This window comes from Macrotis lagotis, chromosome 2 (assembly GCF_037893015.1).
Source record: "Macrotis lagotis isolate mMagLag1 chromosome 2, bilby.v1.9.chrom.fasta, whole genome shotgun sequence".
NCBI lineage: Eukaryota > Metazoa > Chordata > Mammalia > Peramelemorphia > Peramelidae > Macrotis > Macrotis lagotis.
This window is the reverse complement of record NC_133659.1, coordinates 328,180,843-328,207,050: the sequence shown is the minus strand read 5'-3', so window position 1 is coordinate 328,207,050 and position 26,208 is coordinate 328,180,843. Positions and strand designations below refer to the sequence as shown.

Sequence of the window (26,208 nt, the reverse complement as noted above, 5' to 3'; positions counted from 1 at the left end):
GTGGATTGCAGCTCAGTACACTGAAAGCTGTGCATCTCAGATGCCGCCAACTGCTTGCCTGGTGACAAGGTTTCCATTGTCAGCCTTGAGAAGAGAGGAGATGGTTACTATGGAAACCAGAGGATAATACCCACGTATAGGCTTCTGCCTACAAGGAGCCCTTCTCATCAGGAGGGGGCTTTAGCCAATTGGCTTCTTTGATGGACTCAATGGTCCCCCTGCCTCCAGGCCCTGCTGGTGAGCTCATTTGAGAGCAGAGTGCTAATAGCCTAAACACCTGGCTCCTCTCTGCCCCACGTTCATCCTTGCCTCAGGAGGGGCAGTGGGATAGAAGGCTGACATCAAACGCTTCCTTTCAAAATTTGTTGATTCTATCAGTGCAGCCAAGGAAAGTTCAGTTCTCATTTTCCAAGAGTGACTCAAAAGTGAAGAAAATAGACTGAATGGGGAGACTGAGGCTGGGTTCAAGTTCTCTTTCATACTGACTAATAATATCTATTTTGTTTAAACCTATATATGCAGGTGTCCCCCAAATTTCATTATCCTATTAAGATTTGAAGTTACACTGAGCCTTTTTTGGAACATCTACATAAGTGTTAGGTCCTGAAGCAGCTAGAGTATTAGATTGTAAGCCAGAAAGACCCAAATCTTTTCCATATACTTACAAGTTATATGATCCTGGGCAAGTCACTTAAACTCTGTTTGCCTCAGCTTCCCCACATGTAAAATAGGGATAATAATGGGATTTACCTCAGAGAGTTGTTGTGAGGGTCAAAAGAATAAGTCCTTTGCAAACCGTGAAATGCCATCAAGTGCTTAGTTATTGTTATGGAGTGTAAACTCCCTGAGGGCAGGCAGGAATAGGTTCATATTTGTATTCTGATAATTCTAGCATTATGCCTGAAGGAAAGTAGTGCTTTAAAGAAAAATGCTTGTAGTTGGGGCAGCAATCAGGAAGACCCGAGTTCAGATCCAGCCTCAGATATTTATTGGTGACCCTAAGCAAGTCACTTGACCTCTGCCTTCCTCAGTTTCCTCAGATGTAACATGGACAGGGCAGCTAGGTGGCACAGTGGATAGAATCCTGACCCTGGAGTCCGGAGGACTTGATTCAAATCCGGCCTCACCTGTGTGACCTTGGGCAAGTCACTTAACCCCATCGCCTTACACAAACAAAAAAGCAAACAAAAAAGTGCTAGTTATTGTGATACACAGTGAATGCTTAATAGATTCTTGTTGGCAGATTGATTGATGATAACATCATGACATCATTCCAAGTACAGGCTCTGGAGTCTGAGGATCTGGATTCAAATCTCACAGCCGATGATGACTATTTGGGGTCTTGGGTAAAAGACTTCCAGAATTCATTTTCCTCATCTGGAAAATAAGAAGGTTGAACCTGATGCCCCCTAAGGTCTCTTCCATCTATGATAGGTCAAGGATACCATGAGCTCCATTCACTGTGCCACATTACTTCTCAATATTAGCATTATCACCGCCTCATTTTCTGATACTAGGGCTCTCTGTGACCTCAGACAAGACTCTCAATCTCTCTGGTTTCTTTAAAGTGGGGGGATTAGGCTTGTCAAAGATGTAAAACTCATTCCATTGGGGAATGCTTAACAAAATAAATAAAAATACAACATAAATAATACTAATTTGCGGTTTCCTAAGTCACTATGTGGCCGGCAAGCTCTTTCTATTTGTGTTTGATACAACTGGCCTAGTGGACTCTGAGGTTCCATCCAGTTCCAAATCTATGACTTTTGAGAAGTCATTTCACTTCCCTGGGCCTCAGTTTCTTTATCGGTAAAATGAGGAAGTTGAATTAATTTGCTTCGGAAGGTTTTTCAAATTCTAGATCCTATTTGTGTGAACATAGATATTGCTTAATTTACCTCTCTGGGTCTCAGTTTCCCCTTTGGCAAAACAAGATGACCTTAGTGGTTGATCACTATTATTATTCTCATTTTACAGATGAGGAAACTGAGGTAAGTTAATTGACTTGCCCAGGGTCATAGCTAGTAAGAGTCTGAGGCTAGATTTGGATTCAGATCTTTCTGACTCCAAACCATCTTAGCTGCTTTACTCCTTCATCCTCCATCTTACTGGACTTCTGTTTTAATTAATAGTATCCTTCAGAGACAATCTGAAAGGTGGATGGATGGCCAAAAGGAGAGAACCAAAAACTTGGCTACGTGAGGACTGTTGAAGGAACCGGAGAAGAGAAGGCTCAGTGTTAGGAGTGGGGACAATGATAGCTATCTACAAACATTTGGATGACAAATTACAAAATGCCTGTTGTTTTTTCTTGGCCACAAATGGAAGGTCAGTGGGTAGAAGGTCATGGGATCATAGATTGAAAGTTGGAAGAGATTTGAGAAATGATCATTTCCCATCAGCTGCTTTGCTTGGTTTTAACCCCAGTGATATCTTGCCTTCCCTAGGATAAGCTCTTCACCTGAAATCTCACCAGTATGGAGCTGATTCAGTTTTGATATTCAGTATCTCCTTGGCATCCTCAGGTACCTCTCCCTTTCAGTTGGGGGGCTAGCGGCAGAGTAATAGATTCCTTTCTTTTCTAGAGAGAGAGAGCTCAGACATTCTCCCATTTAACTTCATCTTCCACTAGGAATTAAATGGATCTTGGAACTCCAGAACTAATGATCTTTCCACCAAACCAAATTAAGAAGAGGCAATTTAGGGTTCAAACTAAGGAAGCCTTTATTGAATTTGAACTGTCTAAAAAAGGAATTGGGCTGCTTGAGGAATAATGGGAGGCTTCAATCCACTTTCTGCTGATACTGTAACTGGGAGATGCTACCAGGAGCTTTGAGTAAGACTTGGACTAGGAGAAACCTAGGAATTCTAGATCCAAATTCCAGCTCTATGGAAACTTGGGCAAATCCCTTCCACTCTCAGGGCCTGAGAGGGGGTGATACAATGAGGGGTGGTATTCCTTGGTCTTTAAGTCCCCTTCTGGCTATAAATCTGTGACCCTATGACTCAGGTTCCTTTCAATTTAGGTTCAGCCAGGCCAACTGGGAGATTAGAAACATGAGCTTTGAGTTCTTTTATGAGGACAAAAACAATAATTATGAACCCAACAGAGTTTCAGTATTTCTTCTGTAATAAGATTCTGTTAAAATAAATGTTGCATAAGAAAGTCCTTTCCCATTCTGTGGGAATCAACAAAAGGAAAGAAGAGTCTAAAGTTAGTGGGGGAAAGAGGGAAAAGATCTGTGCCTACCTGGCAGCTTGTCCTTGGATCTCTGAGAGGTGATGGAATATTAGATATGGAATGTCAGAACTGTGAGGGACCTAGAATATGGAATGTCAGAGTTGGGAGGGACCCTAGAATAGGGAATGTTAGAGCTGGGAGGGAACCTAGACTATGGAATGTTAAAGCTTGGAGGAACCTTAGAACTGGGAATGACAGATCTAGGAGGGACTTCAGAAATCACCTTGTCTAACACCTTCTTTTTCCTTTTATTTTATTTGATTTTAAAATTATTTTTATGATAAACACTTTCAAGCAAAGTTATTTAGAATATTTATATATATATATATATAAATTAGCTCATGCAGAATAAAAACAATAAAAACATCCTCTTTGTATCCCCTTCCAGTCTCCTTGTTTGTGCATTCTCCTCATCATATGGAAATTTCCCTCCCTCTCTCCCTCCTCTCTGTGACTGTGTCTCAGTGAAAACGCTACTTCTATTTCAGCTTCTCTTTGCTTAGCTTAATGTCGGATCTTTCTTCCTGGGACCAGTTATATTCCACTGTCCTCATCAAGGATGTCCCTGCATAGTGGAGGTGACCTTGTTGTTTTCAAAGATGCGGCTGGTGGGTGGAGGGCAAAGCCCTTGATTGGTCCTTCTGGGATGGAAAGGTCCTAGGACATAATGATTAACTGGGCTCTGTTCTCCTCTCTTCAAACTCTGAGTAACATTCAATGCAATCCTTCCCTTGTGAAAATGATGTTACATGAGAGAGGACCAGGCCCCAACCATTCCGGATTGCTCATCCTAAAAAGTGCCTGGGTCATTGACATTCATAGCAATAGGATCTTTTCCTCCTTGTCTCATTCTGTCCTTGTCACCATCCTGAGATTCTTTCTCTTATGATTCTTCTCCTCGTCATCAATATGGCCCCTGTTGGTTTTCCTTCCGGAGGTCGTGCTGTAGTCACAGAAAGACCCTGGGATTTGCTTTCAGAGGAATAACATGAAGAGTTTAGACCAGACAGGGGTCTTCATCTGGGGTCTGTGACCTTTGAAAAATATTTTAATATAATTTTCAATACTTTAAAAATATTTGACTTGGTTTCCTTTGCAATCCTATGTATTTTGTTTTATTTACTTAAAACAATTATTCTGAGCAAGAGTCCATGGACTTCACCAGCTGTGTGAAGGGTCCAAGACCCTTTATTATAACTTGGTTTCTTTTGTAATCCTATGGATTTGATTTTATTTACTTAAAACTATTATACACTATAAGAGTCCATAGATTTCACCAGCCTGTGTGAAGGGTCCAAAACAAACTGAAAGTAGCTGATCTCTGAGGTTCTTTCTCACTCCAGATCCTAATAAACCCATTGACACTTTTTTTTTTAAGATGGAAGTGACTATTGCAACAATCCCAGTACTCCATTAATGAGGGAAGTGGAGTCCAGAGAGGTTAGGTAATTGGTCTGAGGTCACTCAGCAAACAAGAAGCAGAGCTAGAATGAGTAATTGGACCCCTGGGGACTTTACTCAGAGACCCAGCTTCCCCCACCCCACACATCATGTTGTCTGTTTGTGGAGATCCAGCAGCCTGAGTCCTGGCCATCCATATTCTAAGGCTATCAAAGGAAACAGAGGTAGGGAGATCCCGAGAGGGTCTGATATTGCTTCTTAAGAGCAACATTTTGTATATGATATATACTTAAGTGACACAGTAATAATAGCAAAATATTTCCTTTGGGTTAAATCTTAGCTCTGTTGGTAGTTGCATGGCCCTGGGTCATTGAACCTCCCTGAACCTCAGTTTCCTCATCTGTAAAATGACTGGATGGTTGCTTCTAGTTCTAAATCTTTGAGCTGTGATCTCATAAACATCCTTTCTAACATTTTATTTGTTCTTGCCTTTTTCAAGGCAATGGGGTTAAGTGACTTGCCCAAGGTCACACAGCTAGGCAATTATTAAATGTCTGAGGCCCGATTTGAACTCAGATCCTCCCGACTCTAGGGCCGGTGCTCTACTTACTGTACCACTTGACTGCTCCTCTTTTTTTTTTTAGCATTTTATTTCATTTTTTCAAGGCAATGGGGTTAAGTGACTTGCCCAAGGCTACACATCTAGGTAATTATTAAAGTATCTGAGATCGGATTTGAACTCAGGTCCTCCTGACTCCAGAGCCGGCGCTCTATCCACTGTGCCACCTTAGCTGCCCCTCTTGTTAACATTTTAAAAGAAAACTCACACATGAGTTATTTTAACCTAAAAACACCTCTTCCAGTTGGGTAGAGAAAGTTAATGCTGCTCTCTTTCTATTCTAGAGAATGGAACGGGTCTGGAGAAATTAAGTCACTAGTCTCTCAAGACTTAATTTAATAATTCCCCATGTAGCATTTTGAGTCTTGTAAAATTTTCAAGTATTGTCTCATTTGATCTTCACAGCAACCCAGGGATGTAGGTGCTATCATGATCCTTATTTTACAGAGGAGAAAACTGAGGTGACATCCCAGGCTACATAGCTGGTAAGTGTCTGAGATGGGATTTGAACTTGGGACTTGTGGAGTTCAAGCTAGCACTCTATCCATTATCTATGAAAATAGATTTTTGTGTGTACTTGTGGTTTTTCTCAGCCACCAAGCATCTCTATTCTTAATTGTGGGAGGCATTCCATTCTGCTCCTTCCCCCAACAATACATCTGGACTCTAACCCAAACCCATACTACTTCCTGTTTCAAAGATGGACAAGACGATCTTGTGATTCAATATTTATTGAGCCCTTCACAATAGGGCTAGACACTATACAGAGCACATAAGCAAACTGGTTCCCTGCCCTCAAGGGGCTGACAGTCTAAGATGGCGGTACACACAGGTCATGTCATATCACACCACATCATTTCACCCTCATAGCAAAGAACTAGCTGAGTGTCCCCTCTGGCCATGGCCAGCATAGGGAGGTCCCAATGTCCTATCTGCTTAAGCACTGATAGACAAGATGGGAAACCTATAGAAAGGAGCAACATCAGTAGGACATGGGGAGGTTATGAATAGAGAGGGGAGTGTGGGTCAGCAGAAAGAGCACAGGTACTTGGGTCAGAGGAGCAGCCTTCTAACATCTCATTTCCCTAGCCTCAGTTTCCCCATTTGTAAAATGACAGGATGGAGCTAGAGGTCCTTTGAGTCCCCTTCTGGTTCTGGATGGCCCCATTCCCAGGTTCTTGGTGATGAAGACCTGACCTGGGAAAGGTCTTTAGTATTAAGAATATTAACAAGAGTCATAAATATTAATAACATTCTTAATACTAATAGCATTAAAAACAATTAAGAACATCCTTAATAATGGAGAAATTATATTCCATTAAGAACATTCCTAATAATATTACTTAACAACATTAATATCCTTAATTGTGTTGTTTTTATCATTAGCCATATCTTCTCAGCTTCCCTGACCTGTATTGTGTTTGAGAGTGAAATGAGAAGTCTTGCCTAGGGATGAGAGGGAATACAAAGTGAGGGAGCACTTTATAAATAAGTCAGCTTCAATGATCCTGGTGCGTATTTACACTGGGCACGTTGGAGTGGGGCGGAAGGGGAGGCCGCTGAGAAGCCCGAGGTGGTCTCCTTGGGACAAAGTAGGCAGTGGGCAGGGGTACAGGTACTTTTTCCTATGCACCCCCCAAAAATAGGGTAGTGAACAGAGCCCCAGACCTGCTGGCAGGGTCCAGGAGTTCAAATCCAGTTCCTTTTGACTCTTTATGAGGGGAGGGGCAAAACCCCTCAGCTCTGTGAGACTCTATTTTCTCCTCTGTAAAATGGGCAAATAACGCTCACACTACTCATCTCACAAAATTTTTCTGAGGAAATAGATTTGTCTGGCTGACATTGTTAGAGAAACAGCTGTTATTATGTTTGTTATAACTGCATGGAAATTCTATACCCCGGGCAGGTTGGTATTTCTTTTTGTTACAGCCAAGATGCAAAGTCTCCAAAAGATGGACATCCAGACTTTAGCCAGATGTTGGCTCTGCTCTCTGGTGGTAGTGGGAACAGCTCTCTGGACGGGGAGCCAAATACTGACTCAGTTTGTCTCCAGTGTGACCCTGGACTCCCACCTCCTCTGGGTCTTACCTCCTTTGGATAACGAGGATCAGACTACAAGATCCCAGGACCCCCTCCCAACTCTCGGCTGATGACTTCTAAAATCAGCCATAGTCGGTCACTGGATGGACCATAAGCCCCTGCCCTATAGGACTGGGAGAGGAAGGAGGTTGGGAATGAACTCATTCCCATCCTGTTTCCCTCGACCAAAAGGGCTGAGGATTGGCCAGATGAGGTGGGTCCTTGTTACACCACAAAGGAGAGAGCATTTATGTAGCAGAGAACTTACTTGCCCAAATCAAGTAGATGCCCAGGGGATGAGACTGATATGTGCCTGGACCTCTCCATTTGAATTTGTGTAGACATCGAATATATATAGATATACACATAGATATGCCTGTGCCTCTAATATGAAGAAAATTCACTATTTTCACATGGGAAAGTCTTGTGGATAAAAGGACTTTCAATCTGAAGTCAGAAGATCTCATTCCACCACTTACTTCTTTGATCAAGTCACTTAAATGCTCTGTACCTCAGTTTCCTCATATGTAAAATGGGGTGACTATACAATCTACTCACTAAAGTCCTTTCTTGTGTGCAATGCCATGAACCCGAGTGCTCTGGAAACAGAGGAGATGAGCAAATCCTATGCCTGGTGCTTTTATCTATGTAACCTAGGGTAGAACCCTTAACTTCCTTGGGGGCTCAGTTTTCTCATCTGTAAAATGGACTTGACCTCAGAGGTCTCTTCCAGCTCTAAGTCTATAGTCCTCCTATGATAAGATGCAGGCTCTTGAGATGGTGTTTGGGAAAGACCCTGAAGACTTGTGGCCAGAAGACCTGGGTTCGAGTCTCCGCTTTACAATTTATTGGTCTATGATCTCGGTTAGGTCTCTTGGTTTCTCTGAAGTCCAGTTTTCTCAACTATAAAATGGGAATAATGACACTTACCTCTCACTCCTCTTCTCCCTCCCTGGGTTAGAGAGCTCCTAGGTAGGCAAGTGGGAAGAGAGGGCAGAGTTGACTGGAGACATGAGATGAATGCTCTGTCTTTGCCATTCACTAGTCATATGATCTTGGGCCAGTCATTCCCTCCCACTTCTACCCCCCCACTCCCCATCCCCCAAGCCCTCCTGGCCTTAGCCAGAAAAGATAGGGGAAATGAAAAGAACACTGCATTTGAGCTATAGATTTAAAGGTCATCTAGTCCAATGCCCTCATTTTACATTTGGGGAAACTGAGGGTCAGAGAGGTTAAATCACTCATCCAAGTTCACATAGCTAGAATTTGAAACCAAGTTCTCTGAATACAAACCCAACCCCTTTCCTCTGAACCATGGAGTCAGGACCTGAGCTGAAATCTTGATTATTTTCTTTGCAGGAGTCAGACCACCTGGCTTCAAATCTCAACTCTGACACATTCCAGCTCTGTAATCATGGAGAAAATCACCTTACTACCTTGGGTCTCAGTTTTCTCATCTACAGGATGAAGACTAAAAAAAATTCTTGCACAGCCTTACTGTGACATCATCAGAAAAGTGTTTTCTAAACCTTAAAATTCTGGAGAAACAAGAAATGTTCTGTCAGCCTGTCTCCCATCTTTCACCATCTGTAAAATAAAAGGATTGGCCTAGAGGATTCCTAAGGTCTCTTGCACTTCATAATCCTCTAAATCCATGATCTGTGGAGCTTCAAGTGTTTCTAGAACAGAGTTAAATCCAATTATAAAGCACTAATTCCCATCCCTTGTGACAAGATGCAGCTTCTTGGAAAGAGTCCCTAGGGTTGTCATATGACCCCAGGCAAATCAGTGGTCCACTCTGAGCCTCGGCTTTCTCATCTGCAAAATAGGGATTGTAGTGTTTACTTCCCAGCCTTCTTCCCCTTTTCTGGGTAGTTATAAGGAAAATACTTTACAAACATTAAATTATTACAGGATGGGCAGTTGCCATTTTTTTTTAAAAAATCCTGGCTGGAAAGGATCTCAGAGGCCATCCGATCTAATCCCATCATTTTATAGATGAGGAAACTGAGGTCCAGAGAGTAAAAATGTCCAGCCCAGTTTAAGATCAGAATTCCATTCAGGAATCTCCCCAAATCTGTGGATGAAAAGGAAAGGAACCCCTTTTACTGATAAGATGGATTAAAATGAGCCTGTGAGAGCAGATGAAGACTGCCCAAGGTCACTGTCAGTGGGAGGAGAAGTTGGAGATGGAGCTGGACCTGGGCCATCAAAAGTCTCTGCTTTCACAAGGACCCCAGAAAGGGGATAGATGGGATAGAGACCTGATGTCTGGAGAAGGCAGGTGGTAAGTGTGAGCTGTTGGGAAAGGCGCTCCCTGTTCCCAAGGGAACAGGTGGCAGATGGACTGGCTAAGGATGGGGACAGGCCTTCTTAGGATGGTTCAATGGTTTGGTGTCCATTTCTGTCCGCGTTCAAGGGACAATAGCCAAAAGAATAAGGACAAATGATAAAACAAGGAGCTTCAGAAGATATATGTTCTTGGTACATCAAACACACTTCATATCAAACACACAAACACTGCTACTTTGGTTAGGGGTGGAAGGAAGAGGGAATCAGCAAGAAAGAAAAAAATCTACAGCAGAAAATAAGGTCATAAATTCCTGGGGAGGGGGGGGTCTCCCAATTGTTGAGATAGGGATTACCTCCCTCCTGGCTCAGAGCACCCCATCCCAAAGCAGAGGACTTGACAGCTGAAACACTCCCAGACCCAATGCCCTCAAAAGAGACAGTGACCCATAAGACCAGTTCAGAGGCTCAGCTGGATTGAGTTCTGGAGAAAAGCCTGGAGATTCTGCTTCCTGTCCCTTATGAATTGTCTGAATTCTAGAGGTATCCTCCTTTAGAAGATGAAAGCTTCCATTCACATTCACCCCAAATGAGAGCTCTCATCTGTTTTCTCCTTGGAAGGGAGACATTCTCCTGCCGAGTGAAGGGAGTCAGTTATCCCAGTAAGAGAAAGGGAGAATCAGAGGGGAAGATGGAGGCAACAGAGAAGACCCAGAAATATTTACAGAGCCTTTGTGGTCAGGGCAGTCGGGCTCCCATTGCAAGGGGAGAAAGGGCAGTATGGCTGCCCAATACCCTCACTTCCCCTCGCCATGGCTTAGGGCATCCTCCAGAGCCATCTCCCCTTAAGGCACTGCTTGGGTGGGCTGCCCTAATGAGACCTCTCTTCTTACTGAATGGTGCATTTCTCCCTCTCTCGGGCTTGACCCTCCCGCAAGACTTTGGACTTGATGTATTTAAGGTCGCTGTTGACGCTAGGTCGGCGGGCAAACGGGGAGATCATCCCGTAGGCATCCATCTCCTTCACCCGGCGCATACAGAAGGATTTCTGATGGAAGGCGTCTCCATACTGGACCGAGATCTTGCGGTGCAAGGCCGGGCTCATCTCGTGGGGGAGCTTGGCCATGCTGAAGAGCACATAGAACATCTCATCCACGTTGGTGTTCTTCTTGGCTGACACCTCGAAGTAGGCGCAGTTCTCATCCCCCGAGACCAGGAGCTCAGCCTCGTCGGTGGGCACCTGGCGGTAGAGCTCCCCATGGTCATTCTTGTTGCCACAGATCACCATGGGCAGGTCAGCTGTCTCCTTGGTCTTGTTCTTTAGGCAGGATTTGACTTCGAGGATCTGCTTCTGGAGACGTTTGACTTCGTCAAAGGACTCTCGGTTATCCAGACTGAAGACGAGGATGAAGACATCTCCTGTGGGAGAGATCAGAGAGGAAGGCTGCTTTAAGTGGACAGCAGGATATTGCGACCCTGTCTCCATCATTTATTGGATGATTGATCTGGGACAAGGTGAATCAGCTTATGGTGGTTAAGGCACTCAAATGGGAGGAAGGAAGGAGGGAGGGCGGGAGGGAAGGGGAAGGGAGGGAGGAAGGAAGGGAGGGAGGAGAGAAAGGAAAGAAGGAAAGAAAAGAAGAAGGGAGAAAGGAAGGGAGAGAAGGGAGAAAGGAAGGGAAGGAGGGATGGGAGGGAGAAAAAGAGGTAAGAAAGGATATAAAGATTTATTAAGTGAGTCATGTACTTTTCAATTATTATCTCACTGGATCTCCATGACAACAAATGGAAGGATGTACTATTATTACCCTCTTTTTACAGTTGAGAAAATTGAGGCAGTCCGAGGTTAAGAGACACACCCAGGCTCATAGAGCTAATAAATGTCTGAACTGGGACTTGAATTCAGATCTTCCTGATTTCAGACCCTGACTTTGTCCCCTGGGGTCCAAATCCACCACAGACTCGTATTAGCTGTATGACTCTGGGCAAGTCTCTTTACTCCTCAGGACTTTTATTTCTTCATCTGTAAAACGAGGAAGTGTGACATAAAAGGATCAACATTCTGAACACTCAGTTTCCTCTTCTGCCCATCTGACTTCCCACCTCCCCCTTGGTTGCATTTACAATGAGTTTACTGTAAAATGAGGGAGCTGGATGGACTTGCTGGCCTCTGATCCTTTCCTGCTCTTAGTCTCTGATCTTGTGGGTGAGTCTCAGTTTTCTCATCCACAAAATGGGGACAGGAAAATGTTCACTCCCTTCCTCCCAAGAAGAAAGTGCTATAAAATGTAGATGTTTTGCTAATAATTCCCCGGCTTTCCGGCAGTTACCATGGTGTTTTCCTCAGAGGAGCTATGGGCAATGTCAACCTGGCAATATTTTCCACTCTGGCTGCCAGACCACGTCCTATTGTGATAATCCCACACCCCGAAGGATTCCACTGCCTCTCACCACATTCTCTTCCAAAATGGGGCCCTGCCTCACAGCTGGTGAGAACAATGCCATTGAACTGATTTCTTTTCACATTTCCTGTGAACCAATGGATACTAGGTGTGGTGTTGAATACAGAATACCCTTAGACCTACTTTGGCTCCCCAGTCCTCCCCAGTTATTCTGAAACTATCTCCCCCCAATAGACAATCATGGACCCAAAGAAAGTCAGAGCCCAAGGGATCCTTCAAGGCCATTGCATATAACAAATAAGGAAACTGAGGCCTAGAGAGGGTGAGATCTAACCCAGGGACACACAGCTAACAAGAGTGTGAGACTGGATTGGCTTCCAATCCCCTCAGACTCCACATGCACTGCTCCGTCCCCTACAAATCCTTTGATCCAGTGGTTGATGGAGGAAAATCAAAGAAGTCCCTAAGACCGAGTGAAACAGTTGATCATTTTGGGGATTTCATCCTATTTGGGGAGGCAAACACAGAAAGGAGGGCATGGTAGGGTTGGGACGCTGCTTGTGCAAACTACAGAAACACCAGGGGCTCAGAAAAGCCAAACATTGTGTGGAAGGTAAAAAAATGGCAGAACTTGGGATCTGGACCCACATCCATTAGCTCCTTCCACCATGCTATGATGTCCCAGCTAGCCTCCACTTGGAGATCTCTACAATGGACTTCTCTATTCCTCAGTTTGTCCTTAAGGGAATTGGAGATAAATCACAAAGAGCAGTTCATGCTCATTTTCTTTCCTGATAGGGTTACTAAGTGGTTATATACACGAACCACCATAACTTTCCTTAAATTGAAGCAAAATATTTGTCAAAATATCTCTTTGGCTTTGGAAAAGAGATGAAAGAAGGAGCGTTGAATTTGGAGTTGGGAAACCTGGATTCAGACTCCTGCTTTGCCATTTGCTTCTTCTTGGTTTGGGCAACCACTCAGACCCTCAGTTTCCTCCTCCATAAGTGATGAGGTCCCTGCTATCTCTAGTTCTATGATTTTATTATCTCATGCTACCTTGGTCTCAGTTTCCCCATCTGTAAAATGACAGGGTTGGACTAGATGGCCTATGAGATCCCTTCCAGCTCTGTAGTCAATCTACAATTCCACATGGTCCAGACCAGTAGTTCTCAGAGTATGGGCCCCCAAGGGACCTCTGGGGAGTCCTTGAGAACCTTTCAAGAGGTCTGCAAGGCCAAAACTATTTTCATGGTAATACTGAGATGTTTTCATTAGGGTCAGCTAAGTGACACAGTGGCTAGAGAGCCAGGCCTGGAGTGAAGAAGACTCATCCTCCTGAGTTCAAATCTAATCTCAGATACATACTAGAGAAGGAACTGGCAAACCACTTCAATGTCTTTGCCAAGAAAACCCCAAACAGGGTCACAAAGAGTCAAACATGACTGAAATGGCACAACAACCAACAGCACAAATGTTTTAATTTCTAATATGGTAAATGTTAGTAGATAGAAACCACCTTAACTAGAACTCTTTGAGGTGGGTCTTCAATTTTAATCATTGGAGGGTCCTCAATAATTTTTAAGAGTATAAAGGGGTCCTGAGACCACAAAATTTGAGAACCTTTAGTACAATTAGCTGGATTTAGAATTAATTGAAAGGCTAGTCTCAAAGAATCCTTGTTTGCTGTTGTCTGCCATCTTGGAAGGAGGTCTCCAGTAAAATGCCCCAAGGATCTGTTCTTGGCCCCCAAACAATTTAACATTGTTATCGATGATCTGAACAAAGAAAGTGCCCTGCTGGCAGGAGGGCCTTGCCAGACCTTGCCAGATCTGAACATTGAGTTGAAATATAATAGGGATTAATGTAAAATATTTCTTTGGTTCCCAAAAAATCAGTTTCCCAAGAACAAGCTATTAGAAGCATGAAAAGGCATAATTCCGACCCAAAAAAGATTTGGGAGCTTTAGTGGACCAAACAGTAGAAGATACCAGTCACATTACAAGAAACAAAATGCCCAAGGGCTAGGGAGGTTGAGTCTTCCCGTTCTCTGCCCTAGTCAGACTATATCTGGGGTTTGGTGTTGAGTATCAGATGCCAGAATTTAGGAAGAAAGAAAGAAATATTTATTAAGCACCTACTATGTGCTAGTAGGCAGGGTTAGAACATAGAGCATGGTGATAGTACTTTAAAAATATTATTATTCTCATTTTACAGTTGAGGAAATTGAAGCACATTATCTGAGTTGCCCAGGGTCAGTGTCTGTCTGAAGCTAGCTTTGAACTTGGGTCTTCTTGGCTCCAGATCTGGCTTCATGGTGACACCTGGCTGCCACGAGGAAGGTCATTTAAAAGGGGTCATAAGGAAAGTCAGGGTAGTGAAGGGTCTCAAGATCTGGTCCTATATGGATTGGGAAAGGAATTGGGAATAGGCGTGGAAGAGGGAAGACTGTATTTGAAAGGTTGTCTAATGCAAGAGGCTGTCTGAGCAGACAGACCAGGAGCAATGGGGGCGATAATGGGGGGGGCACTTATTGTCCATCCAAGGGCCTCAGTGGGTCTCTTTTTGATAGCAACAGGACTAGTCAGCCTATTTCCTTCTTCCCTGAGTCCCTACTCAACCCTGGCTCAAACTAAGAGGGGGAAAAGCCTGGGTATCAAACTGAGCACTTGGAGTCACCATCTCTTGGGGACTGGGGGGCATTTCTCTCTCTTTCCTTTCTTCCTCCCTCTCCCCACCCCCTCCAGGTTATCCCTTTGCCTATGTGCTAAGGATCACCCTGTTTCCTTTTGTTGAGACGCCCCAAATAGCCCAGTATTCTCCTTCCCAGTAGGAACTTCTCGGTCCCATAATGGTTCAACTCTGGGATGACATTCCTTTGAGCTCTTAGCTGCCAGGATTCAGAATTGGAGAGAGATTGGACTCCAGGCTTCTTGCATTTTCCCAGAGGAGGAAATTGAGGCTGGGAGAAGCGGCAGTGACTTATCCAAGAGCAGTAACTACTAGTGGCCAAGCCGCGATTCCAACCTTCAGTTTCTAGACCTTTCACTGAGCCCCAGAGAATTACAGGGAAGGATGTTGGCTCTCTTTCCCCTTTCCCTCACATTGGATGCACTCAATAGAAATGTTTGTTTCATTTATTCAAATGGATGTATTTAGGTCTGAGCCCCAGATAGGACGTGATGTCAGAGAAAGCCTGGCTCACCTCTACCCCCAATGTCATGCAATATTAATGGGGCATATTCTGCAGATTTTGGGCTCCAGTGAGTACCCATCAGTCACTGTGTTCAGCCCTGCATACAGAAACACCAGTGCTGATTCACCTTGGAAATGGTGCTCTGAGCTGTTTTTCCATCCATTTGAGGCTATAGGTTTGTCCTGCTTCACCTTCCTTAGGACCCTCTATTATCTGGAGCACAGCTTAAAGGATCCTAGACCTGAGATCCATCCACAGCTTCCTAGCTGTGTGACCTTGATCAAGTCTTTTGCCTGCTCTGGGCTGTGGCAATAAGAATGTTATTTCTGTTCTGCCTTTCCTACCGCTAAGGTCAAATGAAGCAGTGGATATGAAGGAGCTAGAGCAGTTAGAATATAAGCTCCTTGAGGGCAGGGACTGTTTGGCTTTTGTTCTCATATCTCCAGGGGCAAGCACATAATTGGCTCATAATTAATAAACACTTTTTGATTGATTGACTAGAGTTCCGCCAAGATGAACTGGTATGGTTGAATTTTCAGCCAAATCATTGGAAACAGTGCTTAGTAGACTCTAAGCTCCCTGACGGCAGGGACTGGTTTTTGTTTTTGTTTTTTTTAGTTTTTGCAAGGCAAAGGGGGTTAAGTGGCTTGCCCAAGGCCACACAGCTAGATAATATTAAGTGTCTGAGGCTGGATTTGAACTCAGGTCCTCCTGACTCCAGGGCCGGTGCTCTATCCACCGTGCCACCTAGCCACCCCTACTGTTTGGTTTTTTGTTCTTATAATAAGCACATAATGAATAAATACTTTCTGACTGATGATTGATTGATCAGAGTTACCCAAGATGAGTAGTTATGGATAGATTTTGAGCTAAATCATTAGAGACAGTGCTTAGTAGACTGTAAGCTCTTTGAAGGCAGGGACTGTTTGGCTTTGATCTTTGCATTACCAGGAATAGTGGAAACACAGTGTAATATCCCCATTGACTGAGTGATTAAAAGGAATTTGTTCCAACCTGGCTGGAGAATTTAGGATTCAAAGATATTTTTCATGTGATTTTTGCCTCTTTCCAAGTCTCAGCAAAATCTGGAATATACTAAGTGCCTAATAAATGCTTGCTCACTGACATGCCTTATGTTTTTCTGTCTCTCTCCTTCTGCTCAGGCTGCCTCTCACTGCCTTCCCTCGTCCAGATCCCTCTTGGTCTTAGATGAGCAGCTCAAGTCCATGGAATATTCCCTGATCACCCCAGGTAAAAGTCAAGATCACAGTCACAGGATTAGAGTTTGAATCTTGGCTCTTCTAATTATCAACAGAATAACTTTAGGCAAATGACTCCCTCCTCCCATTGCCCCCCACCTCAGTTTCCCCATCTGAAAAAAATGGAATTGGACAAGATGATCTCTGATGTCTCTTGTGTTTCATATTTTTAATAAAACTGAAGCACCAAGATTAGATGGAGGCCATCATAGAATGAAAGAACTGGAAAGAGCCTTAGAAATCATTCCTTCCTGTTACAGAAGAGGAAACTGAGACTAAGAGGGGAAAATAACTTATCTTAGTGCCCCAATTCCCCTTCGCTACCCTTTGCCTCCTCCTTTCCAGGTTCTCACCTGTGAGGATGGACAGCCTCCTCATGGCTGGGAAGGGGTGGTTGCCGGAAGTGTCCAAGATGTCCAACTGATACATATCCCCTCGGATGTTGTAGACCTTGCGATGAAAGTCCTCGATGGTGGGGGTGTACTGATCTTCAAATCGGCCATTGAGGAACCGAGAGACGATCGAGCTCTTGCCCACCCTTGAGGCCCCTAAGACCACCATGCGGTAGGAATTCTTGGCTGGCACGGTGAGCGCACAGTTCCCACTGGACGTCGTCTTCATCATCGCTTGGGGCTGGTGGAGAGGGAGGGAAGAAAAGAGTGTGAAAAGCACCAATTAAGAGACCTGGAATGGAGACATGAGACATGTTCTTGGAGGCCTCTTCCAGATGAAATTTTCAATGATTGCTTATTGAGAAGGTTGTTAAGAGACTCCTGTTCAGGTAAGAAATTGGACTGACTGATGCCTCAGGCTCATTCTGATCCCTTTGGGGATTTCCTACTTTACAGCTTGAATATTCTATGTTGTAAATTCCCTCCCAGCTCTGAGATTCCCTGTTCTAGGAACCTTCCCAGGTCTGACATTATATTCCCAGTTCTAATCCCTCTTCCCCAGCTCTGACATTTCCTGTTCTAAGGCCCCTCTCAGCTCTGGCATTCCCAGTTCTAATCCCTCTTCTCTAACTCTGACATTCTCTGTTCTAAGGACCCCCCCCCCCAGCTCTAACATTCCATGTTCTGAGGGCCCTCCAAACTCTGACGTTCCATATTCCATGGTTTCCTGTAGTTCTGACATTTTTGGTTATATGATCCTAAGACATGGTGAGAGGGGATCGGGTTGGGGCACAGACAAAGACCAAGGTTGAGCTTATTGGTCAGAAAGAGAGATATATGGAGTTTTTCTGGGTGACCGCCATCTCTGGACCTTATGGGGGGGGGGAGTCTGATGAGCAAGAACTAGTTCTCTGTCCCAATGAAGGTCTAGTTTTAGGTGGAAGGCTTGGTATCTGGACAGCTTGGGTGTCAGCATCATCCTTGGGTTCTTTTCCTTCCTCTGCCTGAAGAGCCCTAGGCTCTGCCCTCCTCTCCCCTAAGCCTTTTTCTCAGGACTGGGCTTCTTCGCTTTGTCCTCCTACAAGACGCCACAGAAAATAAGGGAACAGGAAGAGCCACATTCATCCTTTGGCTAGTGAGGCTATTAATAAGGATACAGAGGACAAAGAAATTTCCCCATTGGAAAGGGCAAAAATGAACCTTGCTGGGGGAAAAAAAAATATCTTTTCTAGAGGCCTTTGAAAACAAATTAGGCAGCTGGGGGCACCATAATGGAGACAGAGTGCAGGACTCGAAGTCAGAAAGCCCTGAGTTCAAATCCAGCCCCAGACAAGTACCAGTACTGTGACCTTGGGCAAATCAGAAAGACCTGGATTCAAATCTAGCCAATGCCAATACTGTGACCTTGAGCAAGTCAAAAAAATCTGAGTTCAAATCCAGTCTCAGACAGTAACCAGTCTGAGAATCAGTCTACCTCAGTTTCCTCATCTATAAAATGGGGATCATGATAATATCTATTTTCCAGGTTTATTGTGAGGACCAAATGAGATAATGCATATAAAATATTTCACAAATCTTAGAGCATTATATAAATGGAAGCTACAGTCATCCCCATCCCCATCATCAGCATCACCCACAAGTTGAGAGTCAGAAATAGAAAATAGACCTTCCAGAGGCTTCTGATTCCCTCTAAGAGCAAGTCTTATCCCCATGATTAAACTAATAGATCTGGGATTATTGCACAAAACTTGAACTCCTACCATTTCCCCATCCTGAAATGTTCTGCCTTGTTGCTTCTCCAGCTCCCTTTTCCAGCCCTCCTCAAAGTTCAAATTTCAGGTTCTTTCAGGAAGTCTGCCTTGATTATCTTCACCCCCCCCCCCCAAGTCAGAAACATCTCTGCTACCACTGCTACCAGTATAGTCACATACATGTAGATAGAAACTGGTGAATTCCCTCCTTGTCTCCTTATTAGAGATAAATCTGGCTCATCCTTTCTCTCCCACTAGAATATTAGAATAGAATTATAATAATAGCTGGCATTTCTATAGTCCTTGAAGGCCTGCAAAGGGATTTCCTTACATTTTTTTCATTTGAACCTTATAGAAAGCCTGGAATCTTTCATTCATTCATTCATCAGTCATTTGTGGTATAGGGGAAAAGAGCCTGGAACTATGATCAGAGAACCATCCTGCCTCAATGCTTATTACCTGGGTGACCCTGGGGGAATGACTTCACCCCTCTCAGTCTCAGTTTTGTCATCACTAAAATGGAATAATAAGAGCTCCTATTTCACAGAGTTGTTGACAGGATCAAGTGAGATCATCTTTGGTAAGAGCTTTTGCAAGTCTTACATGCTAACAAGACTTGTATTTTTATTCATTTTGTAGGTCTTCAATAAATGTTTGCTATGTCAATGATTCATTCATTGGGTTTCAGTGAAAAGAAGACTCAGAAAGATCTGAGTTCAGATGAGCAAATCATTTACCCTTTGTAGACCTCAGTTTCCTCATTTATAAAATAAAGAGGTTGGACTCCTGGCTTTTGAGGTGTCTTTGAGCTCTGCAGGTAGGGTGACTGTGGTCATCCGACAGACTTGTGGAAGAGGGGCAGAGCACTCTGCTGGACACTAGGGGATTTATAGATGACTCAAGCCTGCAGCACCGAAGAACCTTTCTTAGAGGCAATCGGAACAGGCTTCCTGGAGGAGGGGGCATGGGAGGCAGGGCTGGAAGTCAGAGTGGAAATTCAAAGCATTGAAATAGAATCCTTGCCAGTCTGCCCATCCCCCTGAGCTCCCTCTGGTCCAACCAGACCAGACCAACAAACAAGTCAATGGACTCCTTGGCAACCTGACCCTCTGGGCAGCAGTCTGGCTAGCCCTATGGGCTGGTTCTGTCCAGCACGTCTGGGACTGATGCTCACTTTCCCTTAGGGTGGAGGGAGCACAGAAGTCACAGTCTGCTTTCTCCAGTGACCCAAGTCTTGCCCACTGTCTCCCTAAAAGGAGACATTCTATTTCCACCCCACCCTGATACTCTGGAATTAGGGGCCAAAGGGCAGGGTTTGAATCTTGTCTTTTCTGCTTTTCTAGCTGGATGACACTGGCTGAATCACTTCCTCCCTCTTGACCCCAGTCTCCTACACTGTCAAATAAGGGGATAGGACCAGAGGCATTTCATTCCCTGTACCAAGACCCTATAAGCCTATAAACCCACATCCTATGACATAGCTAATACTCTTCCTACCATAATTAGCGGTTCACACTACATTTCCCATCTCAAGCCTTTGCTCTAACTTTGCCTTCCAGGTTCAGTGCAGTTGCTTCCTTGAGTATCCCATTCGAGGTCTTTTGTCCTTTCCCAATTATTAGCTCTTTCTTGACCATCCCTCCCAAAGAAATCCGGTTTTATTTTGTACGATTCTCTATTTAGTTATCAGCAAATATCTCGTATATCTTCAAGAGAAAATAGACTTCTTGAGGGCAACAACTGTCTCATTTTTGCCTTTTTATCTCCAGCAGGGATTGGCAGGTTCCTGATATTTAACTCCTGCCCAGACTATGTACCTGCCCCATCTCAAATGGCAAGGTGCCTTTATTCAGATACCTCTTGGAGTCTCTGTCATTTAGGCCATCTACTCTTAGGAACAACAAAGACTGGTCAATGTTTCAACCTTGACTGTGGGACTAGGGGGCTGTGGGCAAATGGAGAGAAATGAAGACCTGAGACAATTAAAGGTGGATATTTCCCTGGGGAATGATCCTCAGATCCCTGAAACCAACCCACCAGATCCCAAACCCCACAATGCCCATCCCTTAATGCTTAGCAAGGATCAAAAATTATGCAAGCACAATAGACAAGATTTTAAAAGAGGGAATCAGGGAGGTCTGGTAGGGAAAGGAGAGAAAAGATAAATAGAAGGGGAAAGAAATTAAATAGAAGAGGGAGAGATTAAAAAAAGTAAAAGAAAAGAGGTGAGAAAGAACTAGAAAAGGAAAAACGAATAAAAATGGAAGAAAAATAGATAAAATCAGAGGATGAGAGGGAGAGAATAAGAAAGGAGAGAGAATGAAAGGAGAGCAATGGCAAATACAAAGGAGGAAGATGTGAGAAGAGAGATGTCAATCAGTTAACAAGCATTTGTAGTGAGAGAGAGAAAAAAGAATGTCAGAGATGAGAGAAATAGAGAAGAAATAGGGAAGAAAGACAGTAGAGAGGAAAGAAGAGAATGAAAGGGGAGAGAGGAGTGAGACAGACAAAATGAGACAGAGAAATAGAAGGAGGGAGTAAGATGAGAGAAAGCCAGAAGATGGAGAGAACTGGAGATAAGCAAAAAGGGGGGAGAAAAGGAGAGGGAGAGGGGGAGAAGGGAAAATGGAGAAAGATTCAAGAGAGACAAAGAAAAGAAGAGAAGCAGATGGGAGAGGGAGAAATGAGAGAGAAAGAAATGAGGGGTCAAGGAAAAGACAAAGAGAGGAGGAAGGGTGAAAACATTCCTTTTTTAGGGTCCTTTTTATTTCTGACCATTTAAGGTCTCTTCCAGTCAAAAATAAGAGGACCAGAGAGAGAGAGAGAGAGAGAGAAAGAGAGAGAGGAGAGAGAGAGGAGAGAGAGAGATGGAGAGATAGATAGAGAGAGACAGAGAGACAGAGAGAGACAGAGAGAGAGAGGAGAGGGAAGGAGAGAGACAGACAGACAGACAGACAGAGACAGAGAGAGAGGAGAGAGAGAGGGAAGAGAGAGAGAGAGACAGAGAGAGACAGAGACAGAGACAGAGACAGAGAGAGAGAGAGAGAGAGAGACAGAGACAGAGACAGAGACAGAGACAGAGAGACAGAGAGAGAGGAGAGAGAGAGGAGAGAGAGATAGACAGAGAGACAGAGACAGACAGAGATAGAGACAGACAGACAAAGAGAGACAGAGAGACACAGAGAGACACACACAAAGACAGAAAGAGATAGTGACAGAGAGACAGAGACAAAGACAGAGAAAAGAGAAACAGAAGAGACAGATGGGGAGAGTGAGATGAGAGAAAGACAGGATGGAAAAAGAAAAGAGAAGAGAGGAGTAAGATCAATGAAAAAAGATAGAGAAGCAGGAAGAAGAGAGGAAAGGAAAGAAGAAAGGAATAGAGGGGGAGAGAGAAGCAGAGAGAAGAAATTGAAGCAGAAACTATTTGGGAAATTCCCACTTCTCCCTCCTATACCTCTCTGAAGAGACCCCTTCCCTGAAGGCTATGAACTGGATTAGCATTAAAACGTCAGGGCTCTCATGCTCTTTAGAAGGATTGAGCAAAGTCAGAATTTGAACCTAATGCCAGACTCTCAACTCCTTTACCTCTTCGAGAGGCTGTCCAATAGAAAAGGAGGTGGGGTGGTCTGGGGCATGGGCTTCTCCAAGTTTTCCTATGGGAATGACAGAGCCAGACTGTCCCCATACTCACATACACAAATACCTACCCACCCACACAATTGTTAGAGGCGTTTAGAAACAGGCCCAGACTAGATGAAAGGAATCTTAGCATCCTATGAACAGAATAACTCTCTCTCTCTCTCTCTCTCTCTCTCTCTCTCTCTCTCTCTCTCTCTCTCTCTCTCTGTCTCTCCTCTTCTCTCCTTTCTTCTCCTTCTCTCTGTCTCTCTGTCTCTGTCTCTATCTCTCTCTCTGTCTCTCTGTTTCTCTGTCTCTCTCTGTCTCTGTCTCTGTCTCTGTCTCTGTCTCTGTCTCTGTCTCTGTCTCTCCTGAGTAACTGGAGAGTAACCCACATCCCTCATCCTTCCCCCCTTCATATCAAAGCAGCTTCTGGGAATGCACTACAATTAGCTCTCAGTAGGGCAACAACAGCTCTCAGCAAGTCCCTCCCTTGTGTCCACTTTTAGGCTTTAGGAATGGAACAGCTCCTATATTCTAGAGGAGTTGACCATCCAAACGCCTATAAGCCTAGTTCCTGGGTCCCTTCTGTGGACCTCAGTTTCCTCATCTGTCAAATGAGGGCTAGGGAATTCCAAAAGGCCCTTCCAATACTAAGTCCTGGGATGAACTGTGGTGCCTTCCTCCTGGGTTCCAGTGCATGAGGATATTAAGCTACATAAAATCATAGATTTGGGACTGGCCTTGTAAGTGATCAGCCAGGAGAAAAATCAGGGTTCATGTGCAACCATGGTAGGGATACTAGGGGGCTGGGAAGTCCTGAGTTCAAGTCTCTAAGAGGCTTACTTACCTGTGTTATATGGGAAAAGACTCAATCTCTCTGGGTCTGTTTTCTTATCTGTAAAGTGAGAAAATTGACCTCAGAAGGTCTTTCATCTCTAGAGCTAGAATCCTATGCTCTCTGTCTCCAGAATCAAATAGAATGTCTTAAGGATTATTCTTGGAACTATGGACCTTTTCTGTTAGTTTAATATCATCCGTGGGTGAAAATGGCCCCAGGGCCCTGGAAAGCAGCCTTTCTGGACATACCCTACCTTGGATGAGTATGTCCTATAGAGAGCTGATGGTTGACTTTTGCCATCCAATGTCCCTGAAGGAGACACTGTTGTTTTCATATTCCTGTTATTCTATTATCATTTCTTTGGGTCCTTCCCTGGGCTGTGTTGCTCAGCCCCATGGAGCTTCACTGGCTCTCATCTTCCAAAACACACAGGACGGTACCTGGTGCTCTGCTGTTTCATAAGAGAAGATATTTTTCTAAAGGGGGCACTGTGACCTCCTTGAGTCAGATGTCTGAAAGGCTGGCTCGTGGGCACTGCCTTGGCTGGCCCTGTTTTGAACTATGCCTCCTGTCTCTTCCTCCTAATCTGTTTACCTTAGATGAAGTCCTCTTGATCACACCCTTATTATAGGATTATTATGGGATCACCGATTGGGAGATGGAAGGTAACTTAAAGACTATTAACTGACAGATGAGGAAACTGAGGCCCAGAGAAAGGGGTTTAGCATCACAAAACTATAAAACTGTCTAACCTGGCCTCTTTATTTTACAAGGGAGGAAATTGGAGCCCAGAAAGGGGTAAATTTCTAACACCTAATGGTGGACCTGGGTTTCAAAACTGGGGCATCTGACTTCAAATTCAGTCCCTTTCCATGTTCTCCACGGTACCTCAAGTCCTGTGTAACTTTGGGGAAGATCCCAACCCTTTTGGGGGAGTTTGTAAGATTCAAGCCCAAGCTCCAACTCAGTTGTTCACTAACAGATATGATCCTTGGGCAAATCATTATAAACCTCTGTGCCTCAGTTTCCTTATCTATAAGAGGAGGGGTTGATCTAGTGGGCCTCTGGGGTGCCTTCTTGCTCTAAATCTGTGATTCCATGAACCTGTGAACCACCCATCTCCCTTTCTGTTTGAAACCTCAGGTTCCACTCCAACTGGAACGAGTCTTTTCTCCTGCTGCTGCTTCCATAGTCGCAGTGACAGCGTGGGAGAGGCGGTGTGGGCCACAGCACAGAACTTTAAGTTAGTCAAACCTAAATGTAAATCCCAACAATGACACTTATCAACTCTTCCGCCTTGGGAAAGTCACTCCCCTTTTCTGGCCCTCAGTTTCCCCATCTGTTGAATAGGGATAACAACCCTCTCCCCCCTCCCCCAAACACCCATAACTCACATAGCTGTTGTGAGGAAAGAGTTTTGCAGACCTTAAAGGGTGATGTGAAGGAGAGTTTTTGTTAGGCAAGGGCCAGAGACCATGGATGGCGCCATCTATTTAGGGCAAACTGGGCCAGATTCAAAGAAAGGGTCCAAGAGGAATCCCTGCCCCGGCTAATCCAGCAGCCCCCACACAGATGCCACGGGATTACGGGAATATATATCTAGAGCCACAAGGACCCTCAGGGGTTGTGCAGTCCAACCCCCCTCTTTTTTGCAGATGAGGAAACTGAGGCACAGAGGGATCCCGATTTCTCCAAGGATCTTGAGATCAGAACTAGAAGGTAACCCCCTTGTACAGAGGAAGAAACTGAACCTCCCTCCTTTCCTGGATGATCTCTAATCTGAGAAGGCAAAAAATGAAAATCAATAAATGGAGTAAAAAAATGTAAAAACAACCGCCACGACACAGATGAAGCCAAGAGAGGGAGCATTTGCATTCGGGACCATCTCGGCCCGGGCAGGTGAAGCTCTCCTGCAGGGAGTTTTCCCCATCTTTTGCTCCCAGTGCCCAAGCCCGGGCTTTCTCCCGCGTCTCTTGCCTCTCTGCACCCTCGGCCGCAGTCGGGGGGAGGACCGAAAGCCTCGGAGATCCAGAACTTCCCATGCTCCCCACTCGCGTCCTCGGGAGAGGCCAAGGACAAGGGTCCCGGACCGGGCCAGTGGCGTGGTCCTGGCCCTCAGGCTCCTCACCTGCAGGGGAGGGGAGGGGAGGGGGCTCGGACGCCTGGGCCTGGGGCCCTCCCCGGCCCCCTCGGCCTTACCTGGGTGTGCGGGGGGCAGTCCCGACCCCCCGCTGCGGCCTCAGGGGTCGGTCCTGGCCGGCGAGGCTTCGGGGCGGCGGCGGGCGGGCTGGGGCGCCCCGAGTCAGTGGCCCCGGGGTGTCCCCGCCGCGGGGGGCGCCGGCTGCGGAGGCGCGGGAGACCTGCCCCCCATGGGGTGCGCTCCGGGCTGCCCGCCCCCCGCACAGCCGAGGCGGCCGGGCCCTGGGGGCGCGGGGGCTGGGGGTCTGCCGCGGCCGATGGCGGGCCGGGCCGGGGGGTGCTTGGCCCCTCGCCCCTCGGCGGGCGCTGCCCACTCTGGCAGAGCTGCAGAGGTCTGCGAGGCCCCCAAAGTCACGGGGGTCCCTGAGCCGGCTCCCGGGGGTCAGTCGGGGGCGCCGCCGCCTCGGGGCTCCCGCCCGTCCTCCTGGCTGTGCCCGGCTGCCGGCCCCGGCTCCTGGCACCGCAGTCCCTATAGCCCTCCCTCGGCCCCCCGCACCCCGCCCCTAGCACTGGCCTCCGCCAATCAGCGGCCGGGGCGGGGCGCTGGGCCCCGCCCCGACCCCGCCCCGGCCGCGGGGCCCCCCCGCAGTCAGCCCGCTCCCCGTGCACAGGCGTGTGTCTGAGGTTGGCGAGGGGGGCTGGGCTGGGCCCCGGGCGGCTCCCCGCCCCTCAGGGCTGGCACCGTGACTGCCACGGGCAGAGGCTGCCCTCCCATGCCCCGCACAGGTGAGGGTGGGAGGCGGGCGCCCAGCGTCCGGGCAGGTCGCGGCTGCCACCTGTGCCCCCGGACCGTCGGGAGAGCCCCCGGGGGCCAGACCAGGGGCTGCCCCCTGGTTGCCACTGGTTATGCCCCCCCGCTGCCACCGCGGGGCAGAAGCCCCCCTCCGAAAAATAAAAGTCTCCCGCTTTCCTCGGGAG

The 26,208-nt window shown here is 45.9% G+C and overlaps 1 protein-coding gene across 2 annotated transcripts; it reads right to left on the bottom strand.

Moving 5' to 3' along the window:
- Window positions 1-3,599: 3,599 nt before the first annotated feature.
- Window positions 3,600-25,434, bottom strand: RASD2 (RASD family member 2). 2 transcript variants are annotated; one of them, XR_012476304.1, is made up of 4 exons: window positions 25,291-25,434; window positions 16,840-17,119; window positions 7,350-11,048; window positions 3,600-4,275 (listed from the first exon to the last, which is right to left on the bottom strand). XR_012476304.1 is itself a non-coding variant. In XM_074226796.1 (3 exons), the coding sequence occupies exons 2-3, from the start codon at window positions 17,108-17,110 to the stop codon at window positions 10,519-10,521; spliced, it is 801 nt and encodes a 266-aa protein (XP_074082897.1). In that variant the 5' UTR covers window positions 17,111-17,119; window positions 25,291-25,434; the 3' UTR covers window positions 5,486-10,518. The 2 variants fall into 2 exon arrangements, 1 of the variants encoding a protein (XP_074082897.1); XM_074226796.1 differs by lacking the exon at window positions 3,600-4,275 and having other exon boundaries at window positions 5,486-11,048.
- Window positions 25,435-26,208: the final 774 nt, after the last annotated feature.